This window comes from Gymnodraco acuticeps, unplaced genomic scaffold (genome assembly GCF_902827175.1).
Source record: "Gymnodraco acuticeps unplaced genomic scaffold, fGymAcu1.1, whole genome shotgun sequence".
Taxonomy (NCBI): domain Eukaryota; kingdom Metazoa; phylum Chordata; class Actinopteri; order Perciformes; family Bathydraconidae; genus Gymnodraco; species Gymnodraco acuticeps.
This window is the reverse complement of record NW_022990772.1, coordinates 381,295-396,870: the sequence shown is the minus strand read 5'-3', so window position 1 is coordinate 396,870 and position 15,576 is coordinate 381,295. Positions and strand designations below refer to the sequence as shown.

At 40.7% G+C, this 15,576-nt stretch overlaps 1 protein-coding gene across 1 annotated transcript; it reads right to left on the bottom strand.

Moving 5' to 3' along the window:
• Window positions 1–443: 443 nt before the first annotated feature.
• On the bottom strand, window positions 444–11,730 carry LOC117556961 (cyclin-dependent kinase 12-like). Its single transcript, XM_034232595.1, has 3 exons — window positions 11,673–11,730; window positions 683–998; window positions 444–645 (listed from the first exon to the last, which is right to left on the bottom strand). Exons 1-3 carry the CDS (start codon window positions 11,728–11,730, stop codon window positions 444–446), a joined length of 576 nt encoding a protein of 191 aa, XP_034088486.1.
• Window positions 11,731–15,576: the final 3,846 nt, after the last annotated feature.

Genomic DNA, 15,576 nt, shown 5'->3' with positions numbered 1-15,576 from the left:
TTCTTTTATTTTGCATCAGCAAGGTCAAAAGCCTAAAATGCATTTCACACTTAGCTCCAGCTGCTTGATTAGTGGATACAGTAGAGAGAGCAGGGCAGACATCTCTAATTACAGACATTACATACCATTCTTTGAGTGAGGATAAATCTTTCTCCAAATGGCTGTGTGAAACAAAGATGTGTGACTACACATTTCTATAGGGATGTTGCTTTCTATGATGGGAAAAGACAAATGTCACTGTTTAATGGTGTATGTGTTCAAGCTCAGTCTAAGCACTAAAGTTAATCAGACAATTAACTTCTGTTGTCATGCAAAAGCTAATAATAATAATAATAAAGGTTTGAGTAAACTTTCGGAGCAAAAGGAATGTAAATCTTGAGTCCACCGCTCACAACATTGTTATAAAATCTTCGTCAAGTTTGTTGTTGCTGCAGCACAGCGCTCTATGCGTTGTACTTCTTGAGCAAGTCACTCTGCCAGTGCCTCTTGCGATCTGGAAACTGTCTGGGCAAGCGGATCTTCTTGAAGTCATCAATGCATCTCTTCAGATCGTCCTCCAGCATCTTCCTCTCATCCTCCTCTTCATTCATCGCCGGCGGGGGGCCACCGTTCTCCCTGATGGAGAGCCGTGGCAGGGTCTTTAGGTTAAGGTTGACGGGATGGGGGGGGGCTCTCAGCTGGAGGCAGTGTTGAGGGACGGGAGGTAGAAAAAGGTTTGGATGAGAGCAGAGGTGGAGACAGGAAGGGAGGTGGCAGAGGTGAAAGGTCGGGGCTGTCTAGAGGAGGAAGAGGAGGGGTCAGAGGAGGGGCTGGGCCCGGGGGCTGAGGGTTTCGTAAGTCCAGAGTTAGGATGCCCCTTTTTTCTGGAAGGCTTGTGGTCCGAGCAGTGCTGCTGGGCTCCGCTATGGCAGATTGGGTGGGATCAGGTTTAGAGGTCGCCGCTTCGGAGAGAGCTGAGGTGTCAAAGGTCGTCTTCTTGGAACTAACTGATGAACCACCTGCAGCAGGAAGAGAGAATAACAGATTAATTTGTATGAATTTTTCATTTTCAAGTAACAATGACACGTCTTTTTGAAGAAAAAAAAATCACGACATTTAATCTATTGATTCGTTGACCAACACGATTTTCCCCTTTTTTCGTGTCACACAGAACGATTTTTAAAAGCAATGTATTTCTATTGGTAGTATGTTTCGTGCCTGCACCAACTGAATTTCAAAATAAAATCACCTGAAACAGACATTTCCGGGACATTTCGATACACACCCAGTCACCCACTGAACTGATTACCCAAGATCCTCAGCTATGATTGAAGCTCGGTGATTGGATGTTTTAGCCGCAATGCACGTTGGGATATGGTGTTAATGCGATATGAAATAACTATCAACATAATTGCGTTGCCAGGCAACAGCTTGGGGTGAAAACAGTATTTCCGGTCTCGAAGTTTGCATAGTAATCTGCAGTACTCATCAACTAAACACATCAGTTTATACTTGTTAATTACACAACATTGATTGGTTTAAATTGTGTACGATGCTTTTGTGTTTTCCCCCTTCGATTCGGAGAAACAAATAGTTTTTCAGAGTTTAGGATGGCGGAAGACACTACACTACCCATAATCCTCAGCTATCGTTTGGGACTACAGTCCCTTTTCTTGACAAACCTTGTGATTAATCTTCAAGCTCTGTGATTGGATGTTGGAGTGGCAGTGTGCCAAGGTTACGCCGAGCTTCAAACAGCTCTATGAAATGGAATGAAACCACGGCAGACTATCCAAAACTGGATTTGAACGGGTCCAGTCCCCCCCCTCCAGAACTACACATGCTGGGTGTTTCGCAACATGTTCTCTATGGCACGTCTCTACTGGGAATTGTAGTTTTAAAAGACGTTTTCGTTTTCCCACGATTAGAAGTTGCCAGTATTAAACTGTGTACACCCCTGGAGGTTTACGGGATAAGAAACATATTGGTGTTATCAAATTTAAAACATATAATTAATAAATGGGTGAAAATTGCTTGTGTCCATAATGGGCAGCATTAATATCCCACATTGTTACTTTGTAATTCTACTCCACTATAATTCAGAGGTTAACCTGGTATTTACTCCACTACATTTATTTTAGTTACTTTGCAGATTCTGATTAATGATGTGAAATATAAACAACGCTAAAATCAGACTTTAGTTACACCTGAGTAAAATTCAGGGAAGGTGATTGTCAAGTGCCAACAATCAGGAGAGATATTAGTTGGTGCTTGAGAAGACAAACATTTATCTGCAGATCCCTATAAAGCATATTCATTACTCGTTATTCTCTACTAATAGTTCATTAAAGACTGTATATAATTTTTATTTCATTGTTTATTTGAAGAGGGACAATGCACATTGATGAACATTTTGAACAATTAATGCTTCAAAATGTAAATATGCCGGATTTGAGCTTTTAGCTAATTTCCATCCGTAGTCCCTCACATACAACATTTAAGAACATGACATTTATATACAAAGCAAAAATAAGCATGAGCAGCATATACAAGCATTAACCACATGGCAGTACAATGTAGCAGCTACGACATATAAAGTGCAAGAGAAGATAAAAGAGCTACATAAAGTGCAAAAGGAGATTAGTTAGTTAGCGGTGATTACACGTCTGTTTGTTTCTCAACCATTCTTTTAGTTGACCTTTAAAACTGTTCAAAGTGGGACAATCCCGTAACTCAGTTGGGAGGCTATTCCAGAATGAGCTGCCCTTAATTGATAGTACATTTTGACTGAAAGTGGTCCGTCTACATGGTGGACTTCACAGTCTCCTCTGGTTTCTGACCTAGTGCAGCATCCAGTGTGTTTTTTGTGGATGAATTCCCCTAAGGGGGGGGGCAGTCCATGTAAACATTTTAAAAGACTTAAAATTGTCAAAACTCAAGAAATTGTGTTTTTCAAGGATGGTAGAGTGGTGGTATGAATATGGCTTTCTGTCAAACACCTTGATAGCTCTCTTGTACAGCTGTTCCGGTGTTTCCCACAGATCTGAAATATACTTGGAGGGGTGGTGGTCGCGGGGGGTGTGGGGGTTGAGGTGACGTGCAACAACATTGACATTAACCGCGATGGCAGAGCGAACAGGTACAGGCAGGGCCCATAGTGATAGCCCTGTAGTTTAAATCTACTACCCACAAATAAACATATGGACATGGGTTACTATTTAAAAAAAATGGTAAATGTATTTAGGAACCTATCAATGTGATTTTAAGTGGGGGTGGACCTCAAATCCTCTAGGGGGTTTATTTTGGAGTTAAATGCATCAATCTGGTGCATTTTGAGGGGCAAATAAAGAGACTATAAACACCTATATGAAACAGAACTGGATACATTTCAATAATCATAAAATCATGGCCATAACCAATAACATCCCATTTCCAATATAAAAAAACCACTGAAACTTGTTTATTTATTTATTTTTGGTTCATTTATAGTTATGAGTGTGTCTGGGCTCCTGAACCAGCCTCTCCTGTCTCCCTCCTCTCCCCCCTGCTCCTCTTTGAGGCAGCAGCAAAGACTAGTTTTTAGCAAGTTTTAACAAGTTTTAAAAGTGTATCTTACCTTTTTTCACCTAGTTAACTTTTTATTTTGTATTCATGCATATTTTACCAATCACTCTCCCTTCAAATGGAAATATGTGTTTACATAAATGGTGACCAAACCGTTTGAGACCCACTGAGAACTTAGACTAAGTTAACTATCTAAACACTCAGAGAGACCTTTACCTCACCTGAGCTGAGGTTATCCCGAGCTTGAATGACACACAGAGACCAATCAAGGGCTTTGATTTATGATCTGTATGACAGTGGCCATGTCGGCAGGCCACATCATGTAGACAGCCAGTCACCCTGTGTGAGGCAGGCCACTTAACAGGCCAGGCCATCGGGAAACCCCCCAGTCCTCCCGATGGCCAGTCCGGGACTGGGTACAGGAGGAGAGCAAGGGATCATTGTCCACAAGTTAATCGATCACAGATGGCATCGTGGTCACAGACGAAAAAAAAACAAAAAAACAACAACAACACAAAAAACCTAAATGGGTCGCGAAATATACTTGGGCGGCCGTTAATATTCCTGGGCGGCCCGCCCAAGTATAGTCTATGTGTGGGAAACCCTGAATTGTTCTATTGGTTTCAGGTTTGTGGCACAAGCAAACGACCAGTTTGTCAAACAGTATTCAATGTGGGATAGAATCATACAGTGGAGGTATGACTTTGCAGCATTGACAGTTAAGAAAGGTTGAATTTAATGGTGTTGGATACTTTCTTAATTATGTTTCTTAAAAGTCAAGTTTGAGTCCAATATGACTCCAAGATACTTAAAGTGGGGTACTAGTTCTAATTCTGCTCCGTTTAAAAACACATTGGATGCTTCGATTTTGACTGGTCGTTTACTGAACATCATGCATACTGTTTTTTTTTACATTTAACTGTAAGCAAATGTTGTTCAGCCAGTGTTGAACCTTGTCCAAAGCATTAGAGAGACAAGATGAGATCATTTCAGTGGGTTTGCCATGTACAATGATGACTGCATCATCGGCATACATTTGCACATTCAACTCAGGACATACATTAGACAAGTCATTAATGTACAGTGAAAACAGTAATGGTCCAAGAATGGAACCTCAGATGGCGGGAAGAGCTTTGTAATATCCAGAGCACTATTTATGCAATACTAATTTAGAGACCTGGCCAACACTGCAGGGTCTTTTATCAGGGCATCATTGATTTTTAATTCTAGAACATTATTTTCCTGTTTTGTATGTTTACCTAATAGTTTATTTAAGATTTGCCAAACTTTTTTACCGTTACCTTTCGCACCTTCAATTATATTGATGAAGAAGTTCGCTTTGGCCTGTCTTATTGTTTGTGTTACCTTGTTACGAGCATGAGTGAATTTCTGTCTGTCAGTGTATAGTCCGGATTTCAAGCTCTGCTTTAATAGTTGGTCTCTAGATTTCATGAGATTCCTGCATTGTAGATTCAGCCAGGGAAGATGATGTTGCTTCCTGTCCCTAAGGCACCCTCTCCTTGAGAAGGAAGATTGTATCATTACTTTTAGATATTAGCAGATTACTGTTTTCACCAATATCTTCAGTGTCCCCCCAATCAATCATTTTCACTGCATCCATAAAATGTTGTTGCAGATTTTTGGGGATGAAGCGAGAACCAAAGGCAGGGGTTTTAGGTGTGGCCATGAAGCTTTTTTTGTGAGTTTCCTGGTAAAAAGAATGAGATTATGGTCAGAAAGACCAGTCAGGAAGTTGTAGGTTTTAACTATTCTGTCAGCTTTGTTAGTAAATACTCAATCTATCTAGTCTTGGAGGTTTTAGTTATTCTAGTCGATTGATCCATTAGTTGTATTAAGTTGTGTTTATCCGTGATCTGTTTTAAGTTCTTTCTATTTTGTTTGTCATTCCAGTTTATGTTAAAGTCTCCTAAAATGATTAGTTCTTTGTTGGAGTCACAGGAATTCAGCAAGAGTTTTACCTGATCATAGAAATCCACCTTAGCGGTGGGTTGTCGATATAGGCAAATCATGGTGAGGGACATTTCCTCAGAAAGGGTGATTTCCACACCAACACAATCAAACTCAACATTAGCTGGAAGAGCAACCTCCCTACAAATAATGGTATTCCTCACATAAAGCAACACACCCCCGCCTTTTCCCTTCAGTCTGTCCTTCCTAAACACATTATATCCTGACATAGATACAATAGTGCATGGTGAAGACTGTTTTAGCCGATATTCCCAAACAGTCAATATTGGACTCAAGGAGGAGATGTTCTAACTGTTCATGTTTATTGCAAATGCTGCGGAAATGTAAATGTCCACTGAATAGTCCCTTCGGCTTGCACCGAGGATCCCACACTATTTTGGCTTGATTCACTGTTTGAAACATTTTTGTGTAACAGTGTTCTTTAAATACCGATACACAAGATGTTCTAAGGTTTATTGACATAACATATACACAACTACGTTGAAGTTATGCAATGATGAAAAACTTGGGTTGCAGGTTCCTCAACAGTGCATTACAAGACATCTATCAATATGTGTGTGTACCTCCACCATTAAACTGTCATATTCTGCAAATGTCTTATACTATCTACATACATCTTATAAGAGGATAATTAATATGTATAATATCAGTTAAAATAAGTGCTTCAACATAGTTAACATTGCAGGAAAGCAATATATTAGACGTTAAGTACTTTGTCAGGCTTAATATTTATCTGTAAATACCCCCAAAGCTTTTTTCTTATTTAAAAGAAGACCTTAACCTAAAGTATTCTTTAATGTTTAAATAAAGATTGATTCGTTTTTCTGTTTTGCACCTCCTCCTATTAATATCTTTGTACATCCGGCACTAAACTGTTTTATTGTAGAGATCACTTACAGTATATTCTTGATATTTTATATTCTATATTTCTATCATTGACCTTCTACTTTCCCCCTATTTTGTATGTTCTCTTAATATTTTTTTCATCAAATATAACATGTTAAAAAAAGGATTAAATAACGTGCTTTAACAACTAGGCGGTGCAGGTTCAAAAACTGTCAAGTTTAAAGTGTTAACACAACAAATTACACTTTGTATTATTAGTGTAGGACACTTATGTATGTATAACATCTGAAGATGTGTAGTTTTATTCATGATTTCACATAATTGTACAGGATATTGCTATATTATTTGACATGTTTAACTTCTACACATTAATATCTGATTTGTAAAACATCACAGACAGAAAGGTATATACATCATTTAATGGTAAGCTATTGAAATTCTGAATCCATAGATGTGTCTCCCATCACCCAAATCCCCTGACTATTCTCAGAACTCAGTATTTACATTCTTTAATTCAAAGAAAATCAATAATATCTTTAAAAACTAGTCCCTGTCTATCAGCTGTGCACTGTTATGGTGTAAATATAACCTATCTACCAATTGGATCAAATATAAAAGTCACCCGAATTAGTATTGATACTGCAAGGAGACGTATTGTGAGAAGAGAAATTGAAGATGTTGTTTAATTGCTGATATATTTATGATCCACGTCACGTATTCAGTTTTGGTGGCAGTTCTTCCAGTTTGTCCAGAAGTCTTCTCATCAGGGCTCTATAAATAAAGAACTACGGCAGATGTGTAATATTTAATGCAGCCGAACCGTGTATTACAATGGCGCTATGTGATGACTTTGAAAGAGAAAAGCAAGCACACTCGGAATAAAGTATTATTTATTTTTTTGTTTTATGTTTTCAGATTTCACATCGCATAAACACCATATCCCAACGTGCATTGCGGCTAAAACATCCAATCACCGAGCTTCAACCATAGCTGAGGATCTTGGGTAATCAGTTCAGTGGGTGTGTATCGAACGTCTGTTTCCGGTGACTTTATTTTGAAATTCAGTTCCTGACGGACGGCAAAAAAGCCCGACATTATAGAGTTAAACAAATAAATAAAAGCAAGGATGATTGTGTGTTATTGTTGAGTAAATAACAGTGTGTTATTTAGAAAATAATAACAACTTAGAAGGAAAAAAAGATTTAAAAAAATACATATTTCAGTATTCTGAGCCTCATTTCCTCTCCTCACGGATGGCAAAAAAAGTCCGACATTATACGATTTAAAATAAAAACAATAATCATGGCTTGATATTGAGTAAGAAAATGTTTTTATGAACCACACAGCTTCCGGTCTTCCAAGACCCGAACGGACAAAAATACGTGGTGCAGGCACGAAACATACTACCAATTGAAACACATTGCTTTTAAAATTGTTCTGTGTGACACGAAAAAAAGGGGAAAATCGTGTTGGTGAACACGAATCAATAGATTACATGTTGTGACTATAACACGAAATTCCGTGAGACTGGGTTGGAATATCAATACCATTCTGTACAGCAAATTAGCAGTTAGCTTAGCATAAAACTGGAAGGAGTAGGAAACAGGAAGCCTGGTTGTGTTAACAATTAAACTATTTCCTCACTGAACAGCCGGTCACAGTAACTGCCTGCAGTGTTGTTGTCACTGTGACGACAATCAATAGACACTGCACAGTTGCTAAAAATGGTGCTAGCATGTTACTCTGCTCAAAAAGAAATGTTTTCTTGGTTATATAATATATATTTTAGTTTGTAAACTTTAAAGTTGCTGGTAATTATTACTACAGTCAGATCTGTTTTCCTCCTTTCCTATCTTGGTGCAAAGCTAAGTGAAGGGTACATTGAATATTCATATACTCAGGTGGCTGGTCTGTTTGAACTACGGTCTTAACCAACAATGGAACTTCGCTCAGAAATTCACTTTTCTTGGTTTGCCTTATCAAAGTGTGTCAGTGTTGTGCGCCTGGCACAGAAACAAGCACTTCAGCTTTGAGCTTTCAGTTTTCGCCTCCTAGAGAACAAAAGTAAACACATGCTGGCACAAGAGCGTGTAGGAGCATTATGAAAACACAAATAAGCGGAGTTCAGCAGGAGAGGAAAGGAAATTAGAGATAAAGAGAGTGAAGGATGCTTTGATTTAATTTCAGAATTTCCTTTTACCTTTGCCTGTATTTACATTATCGTAGCGGGAGACTGTGGCAGAAGGGATTGCGTAAAACCTCCTTACTGAAGCTTGACAAGCCATTTTTCACGGTATGTTGATTTTTCATCTCATCTCTGTGTGAGGACAGAGCAGGTTGCTGTGGTGCGACTTCTCAGAATAGTTGGAGTGGCACATGCACATTCTGCACCTCTTGGTATTTGAAAACCCATCAACCATTTAAAATGGCTTCCTCTCTTTCTCTCTCTCTTTCATTGACTTTCACTGATTGGATGAGGAAATCACAGCAAACATAGCCCATGTCCAGACTAAAGCAGATACATCACAGAAAAATGTATCTTATATGCGCGAAAATAGCCTTCTATTTCTCTACTCATTCAAAATTGCACCTTTCGTGTTGATCGGCAAAACATCCAAAATCTGAATGTAATGTGTGCTGGTTATGTGGTTATGCTTTTCTTGTCATGTCATTGATTTAAAGAAATGTAGGCTTCTTTCATTTCTTCAAGCAAGTAAACATTTAAAAAAACCTCTGGAGGAAATACTGCAAAGCTTCAGTTCTGCAAAAGCCAAAAAGAAGAGATCAGAGCCTTTTTTTGTTGTTTTGGTATTTCAAGGATGCTAAACTTTCAGAATACAACCAGAACATGCCCTGTGGACAGAAAAAAACCTTAAACGTTTTTGAATTTACCCACTTGAGTTTGGACATAGTCTTACACCAAGTTACTGTAATGACAATCCTAGATGTGCACTGCTCATGCACTACATCGTCTTACAGTCACACATTCTCACTGTCACTGTGAAGTGGCCACATGCAGTACATTTATGCAAATACATAAGAACTGCTAATCTCTCCCCCAGCCTCACATACATGCTCATGCAGAGATATGCTGGCACAATATGCCACCCACAACCCAAACATACGCACACAAATGTACAGACATACAAAGACGCAAAAGGCCCTGCGCACTCTCCTTTAACAAGGCTCATCGTCACGGTAACTCGCCTTATATAACAGAAAAAGCTGCTTGTGTCAAACGGAGGCGGCACAGCATATTCTCCCACTGCCTTAGCTGCTTGAATACCTGAATACTAGAGTGTGTGTGTGTGTGTGTGTGTGTGGTGTGTGTGTGTGTGTGTGTGTGTGTGTGTGTGTGTGTGTGTGTGTGTGTGTGTGTGTGTGTGTGTGTGTGTGTGTGTGTGTGTGTGTGCGACAGAAGAGGCACAAGCCTGTGCGTGAGAGCAAACGAGTGAAGGTTTTGTGTGTTTGTGCGTGCATGCGTTAGCCCATGTGTGCGTACTGTGGATGTAGGTGAGGGGGTTTACATATTTGTTTGTGTGTGTGCGGGCAGATGTGTGTGGTTGTGTTTGTGTGTTATATTCAAGGCATGTACTGGCATTTGAAAAGAAGGACAAATAAAGATGAGTGAAAGAAAGAAGATGTGGGGGAAGGAGGGAACATGTTCACCACTGTGTGTTTGTGTTCGGTGCATTCAATGTCTCTCATAATGAATACATGTTTGAGGGCCGCCCGGACGTGGGAGTACGGGGGCTTAGCACTGTTGAAGGAATAATCCACTGGGGGATGGGCTCCATGCTTTTCTCCAACACTAAGCCTTATGGAGGAGAACAGCGAAAGAGAGCACTCAACCCCTTTCCCCGGGCCACTTCTCCAGGGATATATGCAAAAAGCCAAAGCACTTTCTCACACATCCTCTCCCCTCTCTCTCTGCCGCTCTGCCTCTCTCTCCCAGTCTCTCCCATCTGTTCAGTGTGACACATCCCTGCGTTGCCATCATTACTGCTAATAGCAACTCTAATGTGTCACTGTTGCCAGGGTTTAGCACCTCTCCGTCACAAATTGTCTCCTCTACGGTGCATAATGTTGTTAGTTCACCCCACCTGAATCTTAATGCTTTACACCAAGCACACCGTATGTTTGTACAGCGTGACTAAATGAAATCATGACGAGATTTGGAATAGACACCACATTAAAGATGGAAGATAGAATAATCATCAAAACCTGATGTAAACAAGCAGCAGTTCATTCATATTTAAGTCGAACTGGAATAAAAAAATGTTTTGCTGATATATCTTGGTGTTTGCTTTATCTTGTGTCCTTTTCTGTGAAAATTGCCACTACCAAATAAGATATGCAAAATGGCACAATGGGTGATTGTGTCCCATGTCCTAATTTGGTCCAAAATGACAATGTTTGTACCCGTAATTAGATTGTATCTGTGTGAAAGAACACTAAAACAGCTTGAGTGGTCGGACACTTCCAATGTTACTCTGTTTAGATCATGTGGGAGGACAACCATGACATGTCACCCATGTGCATCACTTTTTAGTGTAATTCTAAATGTTGTGATGCTCAGGGCTGTGTTCAAAATTGCATATTCATATAATTTACTACTGTAAAGTTTGCCATTATCAACAGACTGTTCACACTTAAGTATACTCGAGAAAAACAGCCAGCATCATCCAGCCATCAGCTCCCCCCTATGTCTCCTAAAACGCAACAGCGAAGCTATAAAAAACAGGCTTTATTTGGATACTGATCACACATTGGAGCGTACTTCTCACATCCACAAAATACACATATGCAGTGGGAACGCACCATGAACTCAATTTGACATCATATTTAGTATACAAAGTGTGTCAGTAGGTCTTTCTGAACACAGCCTTTTACTCAGCTCAGGTCATATGAACTTCCTGTAGTTAATGTCGGTCGCCTGGTGAGTGCGACCATAGAGCTAGCTGTTTACAGTCGTTGTGCTGAATATTAGATGCACAAGCAAGAGAGTTGTGTACATTTTCTCCCAGAAAACTCTCAGAAAGAAAGCAAATGTATGTATTTCCTGAGATATTGAAGTCTTTATTTTACAAATGATGGGCCCCTTCAAAGGATCAGTGTTGTAAACCAACATGTGTCTTGCTTTTTTTACATAAATAGTGTAAGTTAAAATAAATCAGTTTGACAATCTATAGTAATGTAGGATAAACCTGTTAAAGAAACAGTTTTATCTACTTCTTTTCTAGGAGCAGGTCATTCAGCATGGGTACTTTTTAAAATTCACTGTGGTCACTCACAGGTGTTGCGACCTGGGGATGGGGAGACTGGCAAACAAGAGGACATCCTCATCTCCATGGTAACACCACAATGATGTGCAGGAGCCGGAGCGACACAAATGCATAGTAATTTCTCTCTGGCTTAGAGGACCCTTTTATGAGTGTGAAGTGTTACATATGGCTCTCTCCTGCTGTTCTAAAGGGAGATCATGCTACATAGCAATTACTGCATGTTTTATATCTCTAATGACCTCACATACAGCCAAGAGATCCAACATCTGCTGTGTGAAATGATCAGTAAGGAGCCTAATGATAGAGTCGGCCTCACCACCTACTGTCTTCTCATTCATTGTCTTTTCTCTCTGATTGCCATCAGATAAAACGCTGGCGTAATCAGACGTGGCAACACTGTATTCTTCTGCAGGCACGGTCGTCCATAACAAAATCACCGGAGTACTCGCAAGTCTCTAAGCAATTATAAATCTGTCAATCTACATAATGTAGAGGAAATGAGTGACATAAACAGCCGGAGACCGGGGAGATGCTGTCGAGTAAGAAAATCCAAAGAAGGAGGTTTGAGGATAGAAAATGGGAAAGAGAAGTAAGAAACTAAGTCATTAATAAATAACCAGCTGAAAAGGGGTTTTTAATTCTTTGGGGTGTTGAAAAGTCTATGATGTGCCAACTAGCAAGTGTCCTGCTGATTCGCCGGTTCCACGCGCCTCCTCTTTATCTTCCCCTGCTTTAAACACCCTGAGCTGCTGCCTTCCTATGCACCCTAAAGCCGAGAGTCCCTCCTGGCACTCCTCAGCCCCTGCAGAGCTGCAGCCCCCCTGACACATGCCTCTCTTCTCCTGCCGGGTTTCAGCCAGGGTCCGTCCCTCTACAGGACTGCAGGACCAAGGACAGCCTGCCTGTCCAGATTACTGATAATTAGAGAGGCAGATTAGAGCCCAAGTGTCCAGATGGCTGATTGATTGATTGATTGAAAAGTTTATTAACAGCTTGTATATTGGGTACAGTACAGTACAGCTCAAAACATACAATTGTTAAGGGGATGCAGACCAGAGAAAGACTTTCGTCTTGTTTACATCAGGGTCCCCCATTTCCAATTCATCATAGCTGAGGTGAATCCCGTCCAAGCAACAGCGCTGACAGACACATTTACAACTCACTGCTTAGAACAACACTCGTCTGGTCAGCAGACACACTTACTGCTTACCGCTCTTTCAAGCTGTTAACACCACAGAAGATTGAGTGTACCGGTTACAATGTTACTATCATTTATAACTAATCCATAAAAACCTTGTTATTCCGAAATTATGGATAAAAAGTTTAAGATGCAAAAAAATATTGTTTTCCTTCTGATAGTGATTGATGGCATGCAATTAAAAGTTGTCATATTGAAGTAATTTGCCTTCATGAGACATTCATTTGCAAAGAGAACAGGTTTTGTATCAGTTAGAAACAGATTAAGAGACAATATGTCCCTGGGCACAAATACATAAAAGCAACGAGTTATAAGGTTCAATATTTTAATACAAAAAAACATAAAGTAAACCCATCAATGTACCAACGCTAATTACCAAATCGTAGGGAATGTCCCTCATCAAATAAAAACAGAGATAAAAACAGCTTTAAAATATATTAAAAAACATTATAAAGATGGAGGGGGTAAAATAACAACCCTTCAAACAACAGCAGAAAAACACACCAGGTTTAAAAATCCTGGATTGTAAATAATAAATAATTTGGCTCACAAAGAACCAAAATCTATTATAAATGTATGATTTTTCAACCTTAAAACATTTGATCTAACCATTTACATAATTGAAAATGTCCGTTGCAGCTTAGTCTAGCAACAGGAAGTCCAACTGTCCTCCAACTGTTTTTTTCGGTTATTGCACCACTTCCACCTCGCTTCCCCAAATCTGGTATTTGTACCCTATTTGAACTGCTCCTCTTCCTCACATTTCTAACAGTCGCTGTGGTTCTGTCTATGATGAACTTTACTTCTTGGATTCTCCTTTTTGTTGCTTTTGTTTTTTATCCTACCACTTGCTTGAGAGATATAGTCACAGTTAAAAAGCTGCAGTGCTTTGCACCATAGTGACCTAATCTGCTCCTTCTCAGCTGCTAGATCGTGTCCCTTGTTAACTCCCTCCTCCGCCTGTCTCCCCCCTTGGGTATGGCATCTACCTGACCTTGCATGATAGAGTTTGTGGGCCAATATGCTTTGTGATAGCTTCTCTGCAGCAGAGGTGTGTGAGAAGGAGGAGGAGGAGGAGTGTACCCATGCTGGAGGATAGAGCAGTGCAGTGACAGTACACATCTGACTCCGTGCCTTGCTCACTATAAATAACCCATCACACAATGAGATAAAGATGCCCCGAGCCAGTGCTACTGTACTGTGAGCACGTGGGCGCAGCGTACGCGAGCCGCGGTGTCGTCAAGGATAAACAAAAACACAACAGGGCTCGAAGCTCACGTACTTGTACATGTGCAAATTAACAAAAAGCATGCAAAGCTCTTGGCTGGCGTATTCACGTACCATGCGCACACACAAATATGTAACGTCTTAATGGAGAAAGCGGTGGTAGGCCTCAGGCTGCGGCTCTCTCTCTCTCTCCGGTCGCCCATTACATGCTCCTATTGGCCCCGCTACTCCAGGTAATTAGCAGCAATGGTGCTTTTCCATACAAGCGTGGACTTCTCCTGTTTATTGCTGTCAGGAGAGCGCTAGGGAGGCAAAATGGCTTGTTTGTTTGCTAATGCCTTTTTAACTGATCACAAAGAAGAGTGAAAAGCAGCCAGCCAATTAGAGCCACAAACCTCACAGCTCCGAGTCATTAGAGGATTGTTGCACATCTTCTCCAACTTCCCCACCCTGTGTGTGTGTGTGTGTGTGTGTGTGTGTGTGTGTGTGTGTGTGTGTGTGTGTGTGTGTGTGTGTGTGTGTGTGTGTGTGTGTGTGTGTGTGTGTGTGTGTGTGTGTGTGTGTGTGTGTGGACAACTGCCTGCTCAGCAAATGTGTGACACAGGGAGTGCACCTAGTTCATTGCCCCCACGTGGCTCTCATACCAACCCAACACAGACGCCAAAACACTCATCCAGCCTGTCCGCCAAAACATCCACGTAAGCACAAACACCAGGACAAAAAAGAAAACAGAGCCAAATCATACTGGCACACAGATCTAAAAGTGAACAAGGCATCAAGGCTGAGAAGACGTACATTAGCGCAGATCCACAGCAGATGGTTGCAGCTGAATGAGCAGAAACAGCAGCACGATAGCACACGCTCAGATGTTGAGAAAATGACTCATTGTGGTGCTGTTGTCACCTCTGTCACTTGTTTTGTATTCATAAAAGAAGATGCGGTCTGGGAAGCAGGGCTGTTAATAGTCACAGCTCGTGTTTCATGTAAATATGTGAAAGGAAATCTTGTTTCTTTTATGTAATCTCACTATGAATCAATATTAACCCCGACCGTACTGAGTGATTCTGTGGATCTATATCTGTGCGGTGTAACTGAATCTCCCTGTGAGTGTTGACAGAGAGGACAGGCGGCAGAGGAACCCATTACAGCACGGCCCAGTGAGGGCTTTGTTTGTCAGGGGCGGTCTAGCACCTCTTCCAATAACAGGATATTTCATGCTGCTCAGGAACAGAGATAAGATGGGAACACCAAATCCTTCCCCGGTTAAATACCATCAGATTCTCATCTAGCTCCTTCCAGGTTATCTGTCTTACTGTCTCTCTGCTTCCTTGCCCCATTTTTCCAATCCCTTTATTCCTAACGTACATCCGTTCCTTCTCCTCTCTCTTATTTTCTTTCTCCGAATAGGGGAAGTGATGACCCAGCTGGCAACAAGACAAGTGGATCATTCTAAGAGAGGAAAGCGGATCGGGCCAAGGCTGCAGTGAC

Coding starts and splice junctions, on each gene's coding strand:
- LOC117556961 (XM_034232595.1), bottom strand. CDS start 11,730: ATGGAGATGAGGATGTCCTCTTGTTTGCCAGTCTCCCCATCCCCAGGT. Junction 999..11,672: donor ATCCCCAGGTCGCAACACCT/GTGAGTGACCAC, acceptor TTCCTGCTGCAG/GTGGTTCATCAGTTAGTTCC. Junction 646..682: donor TCCCGTCCCTCAACACTGCC/TCCAGCTGAGAG, acceptor CGTCAACCTTAA/CCTAAAGACCCTGCCACGGC.